Source organism: Astatotilapia calliptera, chromosome 9 (genome assembly GCF_964374335.1).
Source record: "Astatotilapia calliptera chromosome 9, fAstCal68.1, whole genome shotgun sequence".
In the NCBI taxonomy this organism is placed as follows: domain Eukaryota; kingdom Metazoa; phylum Chordata; class Actinopteri; order Cichliformes; family Cichlidae; genus Astatotilapia; species Astatotilapia calliptera.
Genome location: NC_137430.1, coordinates 7,865,875 through 7,886,054, shown reverse-complemented (window position 1 = coordinate 7,886,054; position 20,180 = coordinate 7,865,875). Strand labels below are relative to the sequence as shown.

General features: G+C 40.5%; 1 protein-coding gene across 5 annotated transcripts in view; it reads left to right on the top strand.

Moving 5' to 3' along the window:
• Positions 1 to 5,851: 5,851 nt before the first annotated feature.
• LOC113029736 (MAGUK p55 subfamily member 7-like) overlaps positions 5,852 to 20,180 on the top strand; it is a 46,749-nt gene continuing 32,420 nt past the window's right edge. For all 5 annotated transcript variants that reach the window (XM_080305920.1, XM_080305919.1, XM_080305918.1 and 2 more), the window contains exon 1: positions 5,852 to 5,903. In XM_080305920.1, coding sequence (XP_080162046.1) covers positions 5,867 to 5,903 — 37 coding nt within the window. In that variant the 5' untranslated portion in view covers positions 5,852 to 5,866. The remainder of the gene's footprint in view (positions 5,904 to 20,180) is intronic.

Here is a 20,180-nt window from a genome sequence, read left to right as displayed (position 1 = left end):
CTCCTTCCATCAGTGAGAACTTTGAAGATGAAACGAGGCTGGGTCTTCCAACATGACAATGATCCAAAACACACCGCCCGGGCAACAAAGGAGTGGCTCCGTAAGAAGCATTTGAAAGTCCTGGAGTGGCCTAGCCAGTCTCCAGACCTCAACCCCATAGAAAATCTGTGGCGGGAGTTGAAAGTCCGTGTTGCTCGGCGACAGCCCCAAAACATCACTGCTCTCGAGAAGATCTGCATGGAGGAATGGGCCAAAATACCAGCTACTGTGTGTGCAAACCTGGTAAAGACCTATAGTAAACGTTTGACCTCTGCTATTGCCAACAAAGGTTATGTTACAAAGTATTGAGTTGTATTTTTGTTATTGACCAAATACTTATTTTCCACCCTGATTTACGAATAAATTCTTTACAAATCCTACCATGTGGATTCATGGATTTTTTTTTTCACATTCTGTCTCTCACAGTTGAAGTGTACCTCTGGTGCAAATTACTGACCTCTGTCATCATTTTAGGTGGGGGAACTTGCACAATCGGTGGCGACTAAATACTTTTTTGCCCCACTGTATGTCGAATTTTAAAAGAGACTTCTTTCACCTTATTTACAATCAAATATTTATGGGGGACCATCCAGACTGTCTTCCGCTTGATATCTGGAACACTGATTGGAAAATTATATAGTGCAATAAAGTCGTTGTAAGTAAGTAGTTGTCCCTCTTTACTAACCAGCTGAGCCACCAATAGGATCCCATTTTGGAGCCAAGTTTCCAGGAAAAGTGATTTATTTTTCTATAAAATATCTCTGTTGTTCCAGATAAGGTATTTGTGAGGTGAGAAGTTGTGTTTATAAATGAGGGTCCACGCTAAGAGGACCTGCTTATGGAAGGATGAAAGCTTTACAGGGACTTTCTCAACATTGTAATTACAATTTCAAATAAAAGTAAAGCCACCAAAACGAGAGAAAATGTGGTATGGTATAAAGTTCCAGATAGAGGTAGGGTTTTAAGAAAATGTTTGGCCCAATTAATTTTGAAAGTGTTATTTAAAGTAGAAAAGTCTAAGACGTTAAGCCCACCTGATTCGTACTTATTCATCACAACAGTTTTTCTAATATAGTGCGTACGGTTTTTCCACATAAAATTAAAGAGCATACGGTCAATATCTTTACTACTTTTCTTATCCAGATGTAAGGAGAGAGCAGCATATGTTCATCGGGATATCCCTTCAGCTTTAGTAATTAACACTCTACCTTTCAAAGACAAGTCCCTTGTTCCAAGATGGCGCCGCCGCGTATGGATGCCCCGGTGCTTCAGTGCGTTACTTCTGTTTTGTTTTTGTGCATAACTTCTGTGTCTGGGCACTCCTCTGGATATTCTTACACTAGAGAAGAGCTTCTTAACTACAGGACTACAACACTTGTGGATTTACTTCCAATATTTGTCGCATCTGCGGCAGATTTACTGCAGACTCTGATCAGGAAAGTGAGACGCCGAAAGCGAGGAAAGCGAGCCGGCGCACTCGTGCGTCTGAGGAGACGCGGACTGCGAACTGCTCTTCCTGGGATCTTCCTTTCCAACGTACGCTCACTCAGGAATGAGATGGACGAGCTGGCCCTGATGAGAAGCATGAACAGAGACGTTGCCTCCTCCTGTGTCTTGTGTTTTACGGAGTCGTGGCTCTGTGAGGACATCCCGGACAGCGCGCTCAAGCTGGAGGGCTTTCATCTGCTGCGCGCGGACCGGCAGGCCTCTCTCTCTGGTAAGACCACAGGTGGACGTGTCTGCTTCTACATTAATAGTGGCTGGTGCACAGATGTAACAGTGATTGCTCAGCACTGCTCTTCCTCTCTGGAATACCTTTTTATTCACTGCAAACCGTTTTATTCTCCGCGGGAGTTTGCTTCATTCATCTTGGCCGCTGTTTACATCCCGCCAGATGCGGATGCGCAGGCAGCTCAGTGCGCACTCGCGGAGCAGATACTGCACATGGAGCGGACATTCCCGGACTCTCTCATCATTGCTCTTGGGGACTTTTACAACACCCCCCTCCTCACCCCACACAAAAGAGGATTTCACACCACCTCCTCCCACCACAACCCTTCATATTCATGAAGCAGATGCGAGGAAGCAGTTTAAGAGTCTGAATGCTCGGAAAGCTCCCGGCCCAGACGGTGTGTCTCGTCTACTGGACGCAGCCGGAGGGTTCACTTGGTTGTTTGCTCTCAATAGAAGCTGAGCGCGTCTCCGTGTCTGTGCTGGTAAACGATACTGAGTCCCAGTGCTCAGTAAACTGTACACCTGACCGTTATTCTCCCACTGAATCCGGTGTGTCCACGGTCCAACACGTGCTCAACACGATGGTGCTGACCGGTGCCCAAACACACCAGAACACCAAATAAGTAAAATAACACAAACACAAACTTCTCCATGGCTCGTCGGGATGGCAACTGCTCCAAAAGTGACACATGAAATAGGCTGACATTTGAGTTTGACACGGGAGGTGAGGGGGTGTTTTGAATATGCTTGACTCCGTCACGAGGTTGCGCACAGCATCACCGGCAAGGGGGCTTGGTTTGAGAGGTTTTTGGCATCTGTGATGTGATTTACAACCATCCACCCATGTACAGCAAGAAGCCGCACTCACAACCGTGGGCATCAGCAAGTTGGTGAAATTTAAACAAAACAAAACAGCATTCCATCTGAAACTCTCTTATTGTACCCAAAATACAAATTTTAGTGATTACATGTGGCTTCATTAATTATGTTCAAACGGATGAATACATAACGCAAGTAATAACTTTATGATCAGTCAGTGAATGAAGGAGCTCAAGAGTGCAAATATAGTTGCAATAAAGTGACAAATATGCCCTTTTATGTCAAACAAAGACCGAAATAAGTGGCATCAGTGTGAGGATGAGAATGAGCGATCCAACCTCACACTGCAGATATCAGGGCAAAGCACAGTGGGGGGGTTGCAGTCTGCGCGCACAAGAGGGCTAACAACGCTGTGAGTGACGGAATCCACCCAAACTGAGGAACAGCTTGTTCCCCAGAGCTGAAGCCTGCACTGTTTGCACTATAATATAATATAATATAATATAATATAATTAGGGCTGTCAAATGATTAAAATTTTTAATCAGATTAATCACAGCCTAAAAATTAATTAATCATGATTAATCACAACTCGAAATATGACCAAAATGTGTGCAAACATACGGACAGATAGCGGATTTTTACACACTTGTTAGTGTTATTTAATGCTAAGACCACGCTGAGTGGCCTGCGTTCACTCAGCGTGGTCTGACGTAGGCTGGGTGTTGTGCTGGAAGCGAATTAATCACAGCCTAAAAATTTATTAATCGCAACTCGAAATATATGTGTATATGTGTGTATATATGTGTAAAAATCGGGACAGATAGTGGTTTTTAACACACTTGTTTGTTTTATTTATTATTAATTGTGAGTACAAGCAGTACAAGCAGAACAGGGCTTCAAATAATTGTGAGGGATTTTTACTGAATGTTTTCCACCCGTTTAAATCTAGCACATTGTTTTATCCATATACATCTTCAAGTTCACAGAACATAGGCCTAATTCAACAGGCAAAATGTGGAGGCAGGAGTGGCCAGGTATCTGCGAGCAAGGCGGGCCAGCTGGCTGTGGGCTCCTGCATGAGCTGCCCACCACTGTAAGGGACAGTCCTCTAAGGCAGTGCAGGGCTCTGCTCTGTAGCGCTGTATGGCTCTGTCCTGCTGTACCTCCTCCTCTGACTCAGAGTCAGAGTCCATCTGCAGCAGGCTCAGCCTCTTCTTGGCTGGACCTTCTTCTGCAGTGTGTGATCTTCTAGGAGAGTCTTCATGCAGCATGCCTGCCAGTGTGGTCCACACTGCTTCTCTGTCAGTCTTGGGCACACTGCGTAGGTCTTTAAAACGTGGGTCCAGTGCAGTTGCGATCTGGAGCCATGCATAGTTGGTATGTTCCTGGCGGGAAGCAAGGTCTTCCTTAAACTTCTCTTTAAACCTCACCACATATGCAGGGTCCTCATCAGTTACTTCCATGACACGGCGCAGGTGGCAGAAGGCTGGTAGAACTACAGAGCAGGAGACGTAGGCCTCTCCTCCCAGCAGTTCAGTCACATATCTGCAGTGGAATACACACACACACACACACACACACACACACACACACACACACACACACACACACACACACACACACACACACACACACACAGAGAGAGAGAGAGATAAGACAGCAAATTAAAAAAAGCTTTTCAATACTAGGTAATATTAATAAAATATTTGATTTCATTTATTTTTTAAATAAGACATTTTCATAATAACAAAACTGATTTAAGATGTATGTTTGATACATTTAATCTAAACCTACAATTATGGTCACAATGACAGGCTCACCTGCAGGGCTCTAGAAGTGTCTCCAGTCTCTGGAGTTTGTCCCACTCTGGAGGCGTCAGGAGGACAAGTTTATGCTTTTGTTTATCCAGAGTCGCGGTTACTGCAGTTTGGTTGCGGATCAAGCGCTTCACCATCTCCAGCGTGGAGTTCCAGCGCGTAGGCACGTCCTGGGCCAACGGCTCCTGCTTGCGCCCCAGTGACACCTGCTCTGCGTTCAGCTCTGCTGTGTTTGCTGGGCTGTGCTTAAAATGGCCAACAATTTTGCGGCATTTGGCCAGCGCAGTGACAAAGCCACTGTCTGCGAGACTCACTGTGATGCATCTCTGTAGAATGTGCGCGGTACACGGCATGTGATTGAATGGCATGATGCGAGCCGCGGCGATCATATTGCGCGCACTGTCCGTGCCTACTGTTGTCACCTTCTCCTCAATTCTCCACCTGCGAGCAACAGTCTGGAACTGCTCTGCACAAGCCTCCGCAAAGTGCCGCTCTTCCGTTTTCATTATAGTCAGCGCAAAGGATGTCAGACCCCAGGCTTCAGTGATTAAATGCGCAGTAACTCCCAGGTAATTGTCATTACTCAATGATGTCCAGTGGTCTCCTGTCAGAGCCACGCATTCTGTGTGAACTAAAGCCTCTTCTTTTTTCTTTTTCTCCGTTTCATACAGTTCGTGGATTCGAATTGTTATTGTGCTTCTCGCTGGGGGCTTGTAGGACGCGTCCTGAGATGCAACCTTTAAAACATCCGCAAAGCCCTTGTCCTCCACAATGCTTAGCGGTCTGCAGTCCTTTGCTATCCATTTGGCTATATTGTCGGTCAGTTTGTCCAAAGAAGACTTACCGAGTGGCCTGCGTTCACTAAGAGTGGTCTGACGCAGGCCGGGTGAAGCTGCTGCCCCGACAAACGCGTCTTTGGCATTAAGGTGGTATTTTAAGGTCGAATTTGAACGGTGAAATTGAAACTCTTTACTACAGTGAGTGCAAATTACAACGCGTTTGTTTATTGTCCCATCTATGTTCTTCTTGTATTTAAATTCCCCATCCAGAAGGCCATCCGCTTCCTGCTTCTCCATTTTCAGTGGCGCGGTAAACAAATCAAGTGGAATTATGGGAGCGACTTATCTGCGTGTTGCGCTAAATAGTTAAATATTCTAACGTAATTAATTCCAAAATTTAATTATCGCAATTAACGCGTTAATTTCGACAGCTATAATATATTTATATCCATGGTTACAGATGCCAGTGTAATCCCTAAACACATACTCAGACATATACATCTATTCTGCCACAAGTAGGCTCAAAATTCTTGTTCTCTTGCAGGGCTCTATGGCATAAAGCCCATCCTCAGATTCAGCTGCTCCGTGGAGATTCCTTCTGAGGAGCTCCTTAACTCTGACACCCCGCTGCCATTTTCCACAGTCTGAGGAGAACCAGGAAGCAGCCGGCAGGAGACATGCCTGCCCTGGCCACCGGAGCCGGCCATGAGCCAGGTAACGGACCCTCAGGCGAGGAACACAATCAGCAACACTACTAATATGTGTCTTATAGAAGAATTTGCTAAAGGACTTATTTGATTCATGCTATTATGTGGCCGTACTACGGTGGCCCCTAGAGACAAAGCATGTATAAACTCCAAAACACTTACAAATTCCAAATAGCACGCACCAACTCCTCAACACATACAAAATCCAAAACACATGCAAACTCCAAAACACATGCAAAATCCAAAACACGTACAAAATCCAAGACACGTACAAGCTCCAAAACACATACAAAATCCAAAACACGTACAAAATACAAAACACGTGCAAAATCCAAAACACGTGCAAACTCCAAAACACATACAAAATCCAAAACACATGCAAAATACAAAACACGTACAAAATTCAAAACACATGCAAAATACAAAACACGTACAAAATTCAAAACACGTGCAAAATCCAAAACACGTACAAAATTCAAAACACGTGCAAAATCCAAAACATGTACAAAATTCAAAACACGTGCAAACTCCAAAACACATACAAAATCCAAAACACATACAAAATCCAAAACACATGCAAAATCCAAAACACGTGCAAAATCCAAAACACGTACAAAATTCAAAACACGTGCAAACTCCAAAACACGTGCAAAATACAAAACACGTACAAAATTCAAAACACATGCAAAATACAAAACACGTACAAAATTCAAAACACATGCAAAATACAAAACACGTACAAAATACAAAACACGTACAAAATCCAAAACACGTACAAAATCCAAAACACGTGCAAAATCCAAAACACGTACAAAATTCAAAACACATGCAAAATCCAAAACACGTGCAAAATCCAAAACACATGCAAACTCCAAATCACAACGGAAGTGCTCCAGGACGCTAGGGGCAGTGTTGAGCTCGATTTGTAAAATAAACGGCAAGTTTGTTGCAAACACATGGGCTCTAGTCTCCGTTGCGCTTCCCAGGTTGCCTAGCAACTATGATACTAACAGCTGGAAACGTGTCATACAACTTTTTTTGACAGAAATGAAGGAGAACATTTTTTTTTTCATTTGTTTGTTTGTTTCTACAAGAGCTTTGTGTGATTTGATAAGTATCTGAGGCTGAGACCACAGGACAGTAAAACATGATTTTTGGGCTTCATTTCTGTACTGAACAGTCATTTAAGATTAGCTAGTAAATAACAATTAGCTAATGTTGTTCATGAGACTAAAGTCATATCACTTTGGTAATGTAAATATAATATGGCCAATATTATGGTTATTATATTAGTCATTATTAGGTATTACAGCAGTGAACATGAACTCTTTGTCAAATACTGAGCTTCAGTACAGATTCAAGTTGCAGTTATTTACATGTCTTACCACCTTAAATCTTCACTCAAAGACAAGTATATAGGAATGACTGCCAAATTTATTTGCCACTGAAGCCGAAGGATGGCATCTGAATAAAACCTCTCTTGACATGCCTAGATGACATTAAAGCTTGGTTGGCTCTAAACTTTTTAAATTTGAATGAAAAGAAAACAGATTTGTTGGTGTTTGGACCCAGTGGCCCCTGTGAGTCCTCTTCTTTTCATTTGGAACCCCTGGAGGTTTATTTTAAACCTGTTGTTACTGCCCTTGGTTTTAAGTTGGACCAGTCCATTTTTATCATTTAAGGCGACTGGCAAGAGTGAAATCGTTTCTTTCTAGGCAGCACTTTGAAACCGTGATCCATGCTTTTATTTCTTCCCGTGGACTACTGTAACGCACTTTATGTGGGGGTCAGTCAGTTGTTACTCTGACATCTGCAGCTGGTTCAAAATGTATATTGACAGTGCATATATAGGTGTATCATATATAAGAGACAAATGTTGTTCCTTCAGTATGTTGGCATTACTAAATTTGGCTCAAATGCTTACATACATGTGTAAAAAGAAAATGTACAAGCTGTGAGCTGTTTCAAATCAAATCACTTTTATTGTCACATCACATGTGCAGGTACATTGGTACAGCACATGTGAGTGAAATTCTTGTGTGCGAGCTTCACAAGCAACAGAGTTGTGCAAAATACAATAATGTAAACAAGCAAAATACAAGAATGGCTACATCTGAAACTAATAAATATATGTACAATATATAATAGTATATATATGTTTCTGATAAAATGAAGAGTAGACTGATGTATTAAATATTCCTTTATTGGGTGAGAAAATCAGACCATGTCATAACTGCTTTAAGTCATACAGAATAGATATCAGAGCTTTAAACAGGCTGACGTCTGCTAAATGGGTCAAACTGGGCAGAAAGTATACAAACACATAACATCCTTATAGAATATGATGTAACACTATAGATCAACTTACCTCAGAATATATAAAGCATATAAACAATTACAGCAATATGATGCAACAAACACAGCAGTGCTACTAATCCAAAATACTCAAAGCTTCATAGAACTGAAACAAACATTTATTTTTAGTTCCATTCTGCTGCTGATACAGACTTTAGGTTTCTGAACATTAAACTTGTTGCTGCCTTTCATAGTGCGTAACTTGAAGGCCCTGAGTACTTTCTCCCACACTGGAAACACTGGAATGATAAAATTATTTGAACATTACCTAATAAGACTGATTCAGGACAGACAATTAGTTATTTTAAACTTTTCTAGCAGTCCTTCACAAACAGGGAACAGTCTGTCTATTCTCTCCATCTGTCAGCTGCTGCTGGCTCTTCCTCCTCCTCTTCCTCACATACTGCTGAGATTGTCCTGGTGGATCATCAGGGGTGCAAAGCCTCACAGATGATGTAATGCAGTGGGTCCCTCAGTCTGTCCTCACTCTGGACACTTGCAGGTGTCACACATAGAAATCAAATGTGTGATAAGCTGCAGGATTCAAACACAAGTGTGACTTATAAATACATGTTCATACTTTTATTCCACAATCAGAGAGAAAGAAACAGAGAGAGAGTGCAGGACAGACAGACAGGTGACAGTCTCAGGTGTACACACTGCTACAAAACAGCACCAGAGAAGGAGGATTTAGTGTTTGTGTCATTACGAGTGCTAAACAAGAAGAGTTCCCAGATGGTACAGTGGACACATGTGTGACTCCTGTGATTAAAGCATCTTTCTTTCAGCTTAAGGAGTGAACCGTCAGCTGACTGACATGACTGACTTTAATTACGCATAAAATCATCACATTCTCTGTAAGATTAAAGTCAGCTATTGAACGGCGAATATTTTGAAGTGAAGGCTTTAAAACCAAGTTAGTACAAACGTCGCTAATGTCACATAACTTTCCCGACATGTTGCCAACAGTAATGTTTTAATGTTCTTCATTATAAAAACATTTGCGCATAAATAAGTGACATAATATTCAGTACTTACTTCTGGAAGTTTACTCTTCGTCCGCTCCGCTTCCGCCGTTTTTTTTTCGGCAAAATTATCCAAACCACCGCCGCGCTATGAAGTCTGGGATATGTTGGGCCATGAAGGCTACACAGATCCATTCTTAAAATTCAGGGAAATTAAGGACGCATTTGAGGGCCGCATTTCGAGCAGCCTTTGAATTGGGACAGTCTTTGTCGTGTCGCTGTGACATAATCGGCCTTAAAATGCGGCCTTTAAGGCTGCAGACCCCAAATCCGGTCATTGGTACTTCCTGGCTTGTGTAGTTACTAGGTAACAAAAGCTCAACACTGCCCCTAGCGTCCTGGAGCACTTCCGTTGTGTTTTGGATTTTGCATGTGTTTTGGAGTTTGCACGTGTTTTGGGGTTTGCGCGTGTTTTGGATTTTGCACGTGTTTTGGATTTTGCACGTGTTTTGTATTTTGTACGTGTTTTGTATTTTCCATGTGTTTTGTATTTTGCACGTGTTTTGTATTTTGCATGTGTTTTGGAGTTTGCACGTGTTTTGTATTTTGTACGTGTTTTGTATTTTGCACGCGTTTTGTATTTTGCACGTGTTTTGTATTTTGTACGTGTTTTGTATTTTGCATGTGTTTTGTATTTTGTAAGTGTTTTGGAGTTTGCACGTGTTTTGTATTTTGCATGTGTTTTGTATATTGTACGTGTTTTGTATTTTGTACGTGTTTTGTATTTTGCATGTGTTTTGTATTTTGTACGTGTTTTGGAGTTTGCATGTGTTTTGTATTTTGTAAGTGTTTTGGAGTTTGCACGTGTTTTGTATTTTGTAAGTGCTTTGGAGTTTGCACGTGTTTTGTATTTTGTAAGTGTTTTGGAGTTTGCACGTGTTTTGGATTTTGTAAGTGCTTTGGAGTTTGCACGTGTTTTGAATTTTGTACGTGTTTTGGATTTTGCACGTGTTTTGAATTTTGTACGTGTTTTGGATTTTGCACGTGTTTTGGATTTTGTACGTGTTTTGGATTTTGCATGTGTTTTGGATTTTGTACGCGTTTTGGATTTTGTATGTGTTTTGAATTTTGTACGTGTTTTGAATTTTGTACTGTTTTGAATTTTGTACGTGTTTTGGAGTTTGCACGTGTTTTGGAGTTTGCGCGTGTTTTGGATTTTGCACGTGTTTTGTATTTTGTATGTGTTTTGGATTTTGTATGTGTTTTGGAGCTTGTACGTGTCTTGGATTTTGTACGTGTTTTGTATTTTGCATGTGTTTTGGAGTTTGCATGTGTTTTGGATTTTGTATGTGTTGAGGAGTTTGTGCGTGCTATTTGGAATTTGTAAGTGTTTTGGAGTTTATACATGCTTTGTCTCTAGGGGCCACCGTACTCACCAGTCATAAATAGTGAGGAGGTAAAATTATTAACAAGATAATCGACCTCTGTTAGAGTAGCGTTCAAGTAGCTGCTCTGCTCTGTGTTGGTACAGGGCATTGACGATGATAACAGTGGGTGGATTATATCCTAAAAACGTAGTTACCGCACTTTTAGAATGACATCTACTGTGAAGAAATCTACTCCTCACTACTGTATCATCTGGACGTATCGTAGCGTACGTCCAGATGAACAGAATCAACTTATATTTGGACGACCTAAATCCATGACAGTCATTTTGGCAGTAATGCCATGACTGGAATATTAGCTTCTGTTTTTTGAGTGCAAAAAAAGCATTTGAACTACAGACTGCATTTGTAGGTAAACAATACATTTTATATAGACTATATCGGTAATGTAACTTGCAATACAAAGTTATGGGAAGCTTAAACTTAGTTTCAGATTAATTAAATCTGAGACTAAGTTTCATTGTAAGCTTAAAGTTTCAGGTTGTCTAACTAAAAATATAGTATATAAAATTGATAACATTTAAAATATAGTGAAATAACACAAGCTCTAATAGTGGCAATATATTGTTTGTTGTGCAGCAGAACAGTGTCCAGTATGTTGGCTGATATATTTTTTGTTTTGAAAATAAAATTTGGATTTTAACTCCATTACAAGAAGTGTTGTTAATTATTTTTGAATTATATTTGCAGTGTTAATCTAGAAATATGAGAAAAAAACATCATGTGATCTAGTTGCATTTAATTTGTGTAAGAAAAAAATGTTTTCTTTTAATTTTTTAGCACTTGGTGTTTAGTGGGTATACAATTGGTATTTCACACTGAGATTAATCGGGTTATTCTTATTACTGTGTACTTGCAATGACTAAGTTGTCCTAACTTAGTGATCTTACGTTGGACTAGACCTTACAGTGAAATGTGTGCTCCTCTCTCCTTTTGTATACATTTCTGTTTTTGTTTTTTAAATTGCTGCTGTCTTACAATGAATATTTTATTCCTGCAGTTGGTGTGAAGCATCCTCAATTTCGTTGTACATGTACAATGACAGTAAAGGTCTCACCAGGACTTGTACATGGGGAGTAAAGTCAAAACGGCAGCTTTGTTGCTGGAAAACTCTAATACAGACAACAAAACCAAAAACTCAAACAGCACAGAGAGGGTGTATGATGGTTAAGCCAGTACCGTGACAAAAGGGCAGTTCTGTTCTATTTACTGGGGACATTTCATTCTTGCATGTACCAACTTCCTGTTTGTCATTCACAGTAAAATAAAAACGCACAATTTAATTTCAGCACTTTTGTCATCACAGGTTCACACAGAACCCTCTTCACCAAATGACCAAGGAATAAGCTCAACACAAACAAATTGGCCATATCAAGCTCAACAATGTTTAATGTCCTAACAGGTGATTCTTTGAGACCACAGATTTTCATTCATTCATTTTTCACAGTTTATTGTTGTGCTACGAGAAGTGATGAGTATACTTTTAATAATCCAGTAATTAATCACAGAGCTGGGAGATGAATTGAATTATGATTTAAATCACAATTCTGGCTTTTAACAACCAATTAAACAAGCTCATTGGGATAAAAACTCATTTGAATCATTCATCAGCTTGCGTTCCGTTAACTTTGAAGATCTCATTTGTTCATATTTTTTTTGCTTTGAATCAACATCTCCTCTTTCCTTTACAGGTATCTCTTTCACCTCTCCCTAAAAGCCAAAATTTGCTCTCAGTTTAGTTCAGGTTGAATAAGTGAACGTGCCTACAGAGCCGTCATGGTTCATTACTCAACCCTTTGGCCTGAGACATCGATCAGTGAAAACTGTGGGCCAATAAGGAGCGTCACATGCCTTCTGAAGGTGGGTGTCATGTTGAAAAGGAAGTGTATCCTGTTCAATGTCTATTTTAAAAATGTATTTATTTTAAATATATCTACATTTCAGAAAATCTCATCATTCGAAACTGAGTAAATCCAAAATGTTTCACTTAATCACTTTGTCAAAAGATTAAAATTTCTTGTATTTAATCTTCCAAAATTTGGTGCAGTTATATTCTTGTCTGGTAACAATAATAGACTCAGCTGGCTCTTTTCTTTTCTCTCCTTTAAAAAATGCTACATTGTCTTCTTCCACACATAAATCAATGTATGTTTTGAAATAAGTCAGATACAAAATATCACATTCTGCTTTATTAAACGGTATTCTGCCATGTTCAGATTTTTGAAAGGTTTAAAAATAGGTTACACGTTTAAATGAAACACGAAGTTGGTAAGAAAGAATTTGTTCAACTCACAGACAATGAAATCAAACAGAAATCAGGGCATGAAATGTAAACATTTTTATTGACATTAACTTGAAGCGCTGAATTAGTTGTGTTTTCGGTTCAATTCAGTTCACTTCAATCTGTAAGGGAAAGTAAATGATGGTCTTTTCACACTGTAAGGTTTCCTTACAGTAATACACTGTAAGGAAACCTTACAATGTATTACTGTAAGGTTTGGTACCTTCCAGTGTTAAAAAGAAAACCCCAGCAGACACACCCCTCTGAGCAAGCACTCGGCGACAGTGGGGAGGAAAAACTTTCTTTTAAGAGAAAGAAACCTCCGACAGAACCAGGCTCAGTGAGGGGACGGCCATCTGTCGCGACCGGTCCGCGGAGTTTCATAAATGATCCAATTAATTAAAGAGCCATTATGATTTTAAAAATGGCTCCAATTAGTTTTTAAGAAATGTTTTCAGTTGATTTCCCTACATTACAGAAACCTTATTGTGTCTTTTGCTCCGGCAAAAAAAATTGCGTGCAGATGCTAAAAATTGGCGGATGGAACCCGGTTTCTTAGATAATTTTGCTATTTGGTTTTTGAACACGTCCACGATTGTTTCCTCAACTATTGGGTACTGTAACTGCATGAACAGGAGAACGTTCTCAGGCGTTTTATACTTTTTGCAAAGAGATTTGTAAACCAGCTTGCTGAGGTTTTTAAAGTTCTCCAATGGAACTTTAACACATTCTTCTTTGAGTTCTTTCCAGACTACAGTGGTAAATCTGTTTTGGATGGCTTCAATCATGTCTGGGGGCATGAAAATGCCTGCCTTATCAAAAGCACACCTAATCACGTCCCCATTACAGAGTTCCACAGAAAGTCTGTATTTTTCTTCTTTCTCACGTGATTCAACTTCACACGTGTCTGTTAATGCCAATAGGTGTTGTTTGAACACACAAAAAACTGTGGTGTCACTCAGTGATTCATCTAAAGCAGTTAATTTTTCATTTAGATCACTGAAAATGTCCTTGGCAACCTTTTCCAGCACTTCTGGGCCTAAAGGCACTTTAATGTTCTGGATTTCAGCCCAGACCTTCTCCAACAAACGTTCATGCAGAGAATCGGAAGAGGGGGACACTGATATTTTAGCAAACTCTGAAAACACAGTTTGAATAAGTTTGCTCAGCCATATTTTATCCTCAGAGTTGTTTTCAGCCGGCACGCTTTCATGTTTAACAGGGGATTTCTGTGGGGTTGGAGCTTTTACAGAACTAGATGTATATTCAGAAGATGGAACCAGGTGTTTTTTGAATGTAGAAATGATCGTTTCTTGGTGTTTTTCGTCTAAAACCATGGTGGAGAAAACAGCATGCTCTGGAATAGCCAGCTCCTTACAGATGTCAGAGAAAATGACCGTTTCCACATTTTCTGCGATTTCTACATCTTTAGACTCCAGCTCAGGCCAGAGTTTGTCAAACATTTCTTTCTTGTAATTTTCAGCAGAGAGATGTGCTGCTTTTTCGGCCTGAAAAATCACACCGTCAATGACTGACTGTACGGTGTAATCCATAGGAACGTCACAAGATGTTACTGGATTTTCTATGGCGCTTTCAACTCCGTCTGCGGAGCTGACAGAACTTGACTGACGCCTACAGCGCATCCACGGGTTTTTGAGTTTTTTCTTTAACCCACCGCCACGTGCAGTCTTCCTTCGCTTGACTATTTTTCTGCCAGCAGTGGCAGAGGAGACGTCAAGTGCGGGGGTGGCCTGGGAAGACCCCTGGTTTGCAGCTGTCGACTGCGAGCACAGGGTCACCATGTTTGCCACAAATTGAGAGAGCTGTTGTGTGGTGACCTTGTCTGCGCGACCTAACATAAACTCGTCCCACTGCCCCGCTGTAATGTTGTCGAACAACTGGCGCACAAGTGATTTCACAGCACTTACTGTGTCATCAGTTGTACAATTATCCAGATTACTCCTAGCTTTTATATTTTTCATTGTGTTTAAATTTCTCTTTGCTTCGTGAAAATTTATTCTAGGTTTGTTATTAAGCAAGTAACTGCGTTTGAACCCAAGCGGTGTGTGTGTCTAGACATTGCCTTGCCTTCTATATATAGATTCACGTTGCCTGTGACGTGACTACTCCTTTGATCCCTGGTTGTGATGTCATTTGATCTGCGTTTAACCCCGCCCACCCTCAAAGAAAAAACGAGAAACTGTTGCCTAGCAACCGCTACACGCTGTCTGAGCCGCAGAACCGTTTGTTTGTTTGTTTGTTTGTTTGTTTGTTTTTTGTAAAAGTAGGGAAAAATGAATTGCATGGGTCTAAGGCATGCATGCCAACCGTCCCGATTTCTCCGGGAGTGCCCCTTCCGAAAATCTCCCGGAGCCACCATTCTCCCGAATTTCTCCCGATTTTCCACCCGGACAACAAAGTTGAAAAACCATATCCCAGAATTCAAAGCACGGTCCAGCCAATTCCAGTTTCCAACAATGGCGGCAGCTACTTAGTGTTAATATTACTCTTATTATTCTTTCTGGGTCGCAAAATAAACTTTTAACATATTTTCAGGCGAGAATGTAGGTGTGTAAACCTTAAATATCTGAGCCGGCGAGAGCAGCAAACCCCCGCGGTTTTCGCTACTCAGGTTAAACATGATAAGTCACTTGGATAACTTAAAAATGTTATTGTCTGGCTTTTTTCAGTGTTTTATTTATTCGTGAGTAAATCGGTTTGGCTGAGATGATTAGAGTCAATAAAACTTTATTAAGCCCTCTGGAGGATTCCTGAGTATTTCACACAACTGAATAAACGTCAAACAGAAAACCGATTAAACAGAAGTGTGAGATGGTCGAGAATTTGCGCCAAAGTCCGGTTATATTTTAGATAGCAAGCAGCAGACGGCAGAGTTGATCTCCACCGAGAGAGCTCGTGACGTAATTCTGACCGTCCAATTTCACAGTCGCTCACTTCAGCCTACCTGGCTTTCGGAGGACCCGGCGCACTTAGACCGCGAAGGCCTCGGGTGGATATGGCCTCTGAATTTTGACACCCCTGCTGCTTCCAGCCGGACAATAATAACGATGAAATTTAACTTACTTTATCCGATAAATAAACACTGTAAAATTAAAGTTTTGTTGTTGTTTTTTAGCATATATATATATATATATAATTTTTTATGTTTGTGTGCCACCTTAACTATATGAGGATCAAAAGCTAAACAGTCTCCTCTGTGGCCCCTTCGTATCATTAGGAATAAGGGGCCCTGCGTGGAAGGCAGTGGATGAGATTACTGATGTCTGAACACAAAAATACAGATACTGAAGCCGCAATGTAAACCTAAGGTACCTACCATTCTCCAATACAGGGTTTGTGTGTTATATTTTCAGTGGGCTGATTTCGCCATCTAGTGATTATTTTTTATCATCACATTCTTAAAAGACATATATATATATATGTATATATATATATATATATATATATATATATACATATATATGCTAAAAAACAACAACAAAACTTTATATATATATATATCGATAGATAGATAGATAGATAGATAGATAGATAGATAGATATGGTGTATCGACATCTAGTGTATATAATCAGTGTGACTTTTTCCCTTGAAAAATCTAAATAAATTGCACAATACATTTTAAGCAAAATTCCAGATGTAGCAAATACTATAAAAATTAAGAATACATTTTATAACAAATTTGTCAAATGGTTCAATAATCTCAAAAGAAAAAAGGAATTTGCCTGAAATGATTTCATGTTTCAGGCTTTAAAGGGTTAAAAAACATGTTTAACTAAACTGTATGTCAACACAAATGGAATGAAAAATTCCAGTTTCTCAAAAAGTCTTTTATAATTTTCTTTTTGTTTTTTGGGGGGTCAAACTGGATAAAACCTTCCCTGTCTGTTCACTATTGATTTGTAGTGTTAAGTAAATGGTCTGACTCTTATATAGCCTTTTTCTACTTCCCCAGAGTAGTCAAAGCGCTCTATACAACATGCCACATTCACCCAATTCAGATTTTGTTCTTTACTAATATTCATGCTCTCATTGATGCATCAGAAAGCAACTTGCCCAAGGATACTCGGCATATAGACTGGAGGAGCCAGGGATCAAACCACTAACCTTCTGAGCAGTAGATGACCTGCTCTACCTCCTGAGCTACAGCCACCCCTATTTAACTTACAGCCATACCACCCTGAGCACCTCCGATCTCGTCTAAAGTAAAAGAGGGAGAAGCACAGTCAAACCTTAGGCAGAAACTTGATTTCCAGGTCTGTTCAGGTGAGCTGACACACCTGGCGGGTGGGTATCATCCTGTATTCCTGTAGATTTTTGGCTGGTTGGCTTACTCAAATCTATTTCTGTGGTCAAATGATTTTTGTGTAGACAAAGTGACTTTTGTCACTTTTTATCATTATTCGTACAGTTCATACTGATTGATACGATAACCTTGTAACTAAGAGCTTATATTAACACGGGAAGTGTGAGGATCTGGTGCAAAGTTCAAAACCTACCAGTTATTTACTGGAGTTTTCTATAGGAAATAAAAAATACAGTAGACTCATGTTGATTTTCTTGGCGTGCACTAAGTAAGGAGAGAATGATTTCACATATCTAAGCACTCTGTAAGGACAGGTTGACCTAAACACAGATTTATATCTGTATAGCATGTATTTGTTCATGTGTGTACATATATAAGCAGAAGTATTTTATGTGGAAAAACTAGAGAATCATGAGGAACACATGGCTGAGTGCTGATTCTGTCTGAGCTGTCAAAAAAATCACACCTGAGCAACACTACTAATATGTGTCATTTAGAAGAAATTGCTAAAGGACTTATTTGATTCATGCTATTATGTGGCTCCACAGCATACAAATAGAAGAGTATGAATGCAAGTCTGACCTCAGCTGAAAAATGAATACATCTTTATTTAAATGTCAGTATAGCCTGTTGGTGCGCCCACCACTTCAAGGGGAGCCCAAATTTAATTTCAGTGTAGAAAAGAATTACTATTCGTGTGCCTCAGGGTACTTTTTCTTGACTCGAGTGGACCATGTAAAACTGCGGTTGGAAAATAAACCAAAGTCTATTTTCGCTCCATTTTGTGCCCAGCTCAATGAAAAGCATACTGCTGTGAATTTACAGTTTAACAACATAGAGCAAAACGATGTTAAAATACATACACCGTGCTCTCGCCTTCCAGTTGTGAGGAGTGCGTGTGTGTGATGTCAGAACGAGGAACATGTCAGACTTGTCATCACAGAGACAGCTGGCAGAAATCACCACCTCTCCCCTCAGGAACGCTTTCCTCCTCTCAGACCGGCTTAATGGGCAGCTACATCACTGTGCACGCACACACAGAGGTCTTGACAAGCTCCGAACAGCATGAGGACAAAAGGAGGAGAGACATTAAGTCTTACGCTGATGGATAAAGAGCGTGTGTTTTTCTGTGTCCAGACTTTTAACAGAGTAAAGAGCACCAGGGTGGCTGTAGCTCAGGTGATAGATCAGGTCAGCTACTCATTGGAAGGTTGGTGGTTCGATCCCTGGCTCCCCCTAGTCTGCATGCCAAAAATCCTTGAGCAAGATTCTAACCCCCGGTTGCTCTCCAATACATCCGTCGCAGCGTGAATGTGTGTGAATGTTTGCTAAACATCCCTGAAGTATAGAAGAATGAATGGGGGGGAATGTGGCATGTTGTTCTTTGAGTGCTCTGGGAGAGTAGAAAAGCGCTATATAAGAATCAGTCCATTTACTAGTAACCAAAGGTCCTGTTGTTCTGGAAATTTGTAGAGGCAAAGTAGAAAGCCGTGAAGTTGTGTGTGCAGGTGAAACCTAATGAGCATTATGGATGAATGTTGTGTTACAGGTTGGGAGAAGTCATAAATGCTTGTGGTTAGCCTGGCATAGGGAGTGACCGACGTTCGCACAGATTACTGGTAGTATTACTCCTGGTATCCTAAGAAAGCTGTTGATTTAGGAGCCAAAGTTCTGTGAGAATGATGGAAAAAAGAATTCATAGTTTTCAAGAAAAAAAGCAACCATTTAATTGATAAATACATTTTTAGATCAGCTGTGACTTAAAACTACAGCTTCAAAATGTAATAAGGAAATAACATCTTAAAAAATATGATGACTCCTGGTGCACCACTGTTGTTTAATCTGTTTCAATACAATCTGTACTTCCAGCTGGAAGACATATGATAGATAATATTTTATTGAATTTCCTTTCTGCAATGTAGTTTTATATTTGCCATGCCCTGGTTTTAAAGGTTGCTCTGCTACCACAAATAAGCCACAAAAATGATGATGATGAAACTCTGCAGAATCGTGTGACGAGTGAGAGGCCAAGCACGAGAGAGAAGAAATGAGAAACTGAGATAAACTAAAGTGAACGGCAGTTATGGCATGGGGAGAAAGGTTTGTGCTATGCTGAGGTTTGTTGCACCCTTAGCAAGGTATTACGCGATCACACCTTCCTACCACACGAAGAATGAACAACATCCATCCATCCATCAATCACCCTGTATCAGGGACGTGCAGAGGGGGGGGCTAGAGGGGCTTGAGCACCCGCCCCTTTCCTGATGAGTGCCCAAAGTGCCCTTTTGTTGAGGCAACTTTTAAATTTTATTTATTTATTTATTTATTTATTTTATGTGTGTGTGCGTGCGGAGTCCTGTCTGTGCCCCTCAACAATAATATTTAACTATTAATCATAGTTTTGCTAAATAAAAGGATCTGGCTTGCATCAGTCACATGATCACATTTAACCAATGATCGCCCTCGACGGCAGAACGCGCTGGTTACGAGCCGGGAACGAGCTCACAAAGAGCACGCGCATTTTTAGCGGTCCGGAGCTGTAGGAGAAACACAAGTTAACTCAGAGACACAGACTGATGCGACAAAACCAGTAAGTAGGTGTACAGCGTACACTGTAGTGTGTAGCACACAGGAGTATTAGCTTATTACGTACACGTTGGTAAGCTGTCTTGGTGCTGTGTGTGCAACAGCGCGACAAACATTACCTGTCCTTTTATTAACTGCACAGGTAGTGCTGGTCATAGCTGCTGGCTACCTGTGTAAGGCTGTCATGGGTCTGTAGCTCTGTCACCGTTTTAGGGAACATATTTAGTTTTAAAGTAAGTTTCTGGGCATTTCCTGCCTTTCTGGAGGGATTATATTTCACTAAAAAACGATCTAATATGCATGTCCACATAATAATTATTATAATTA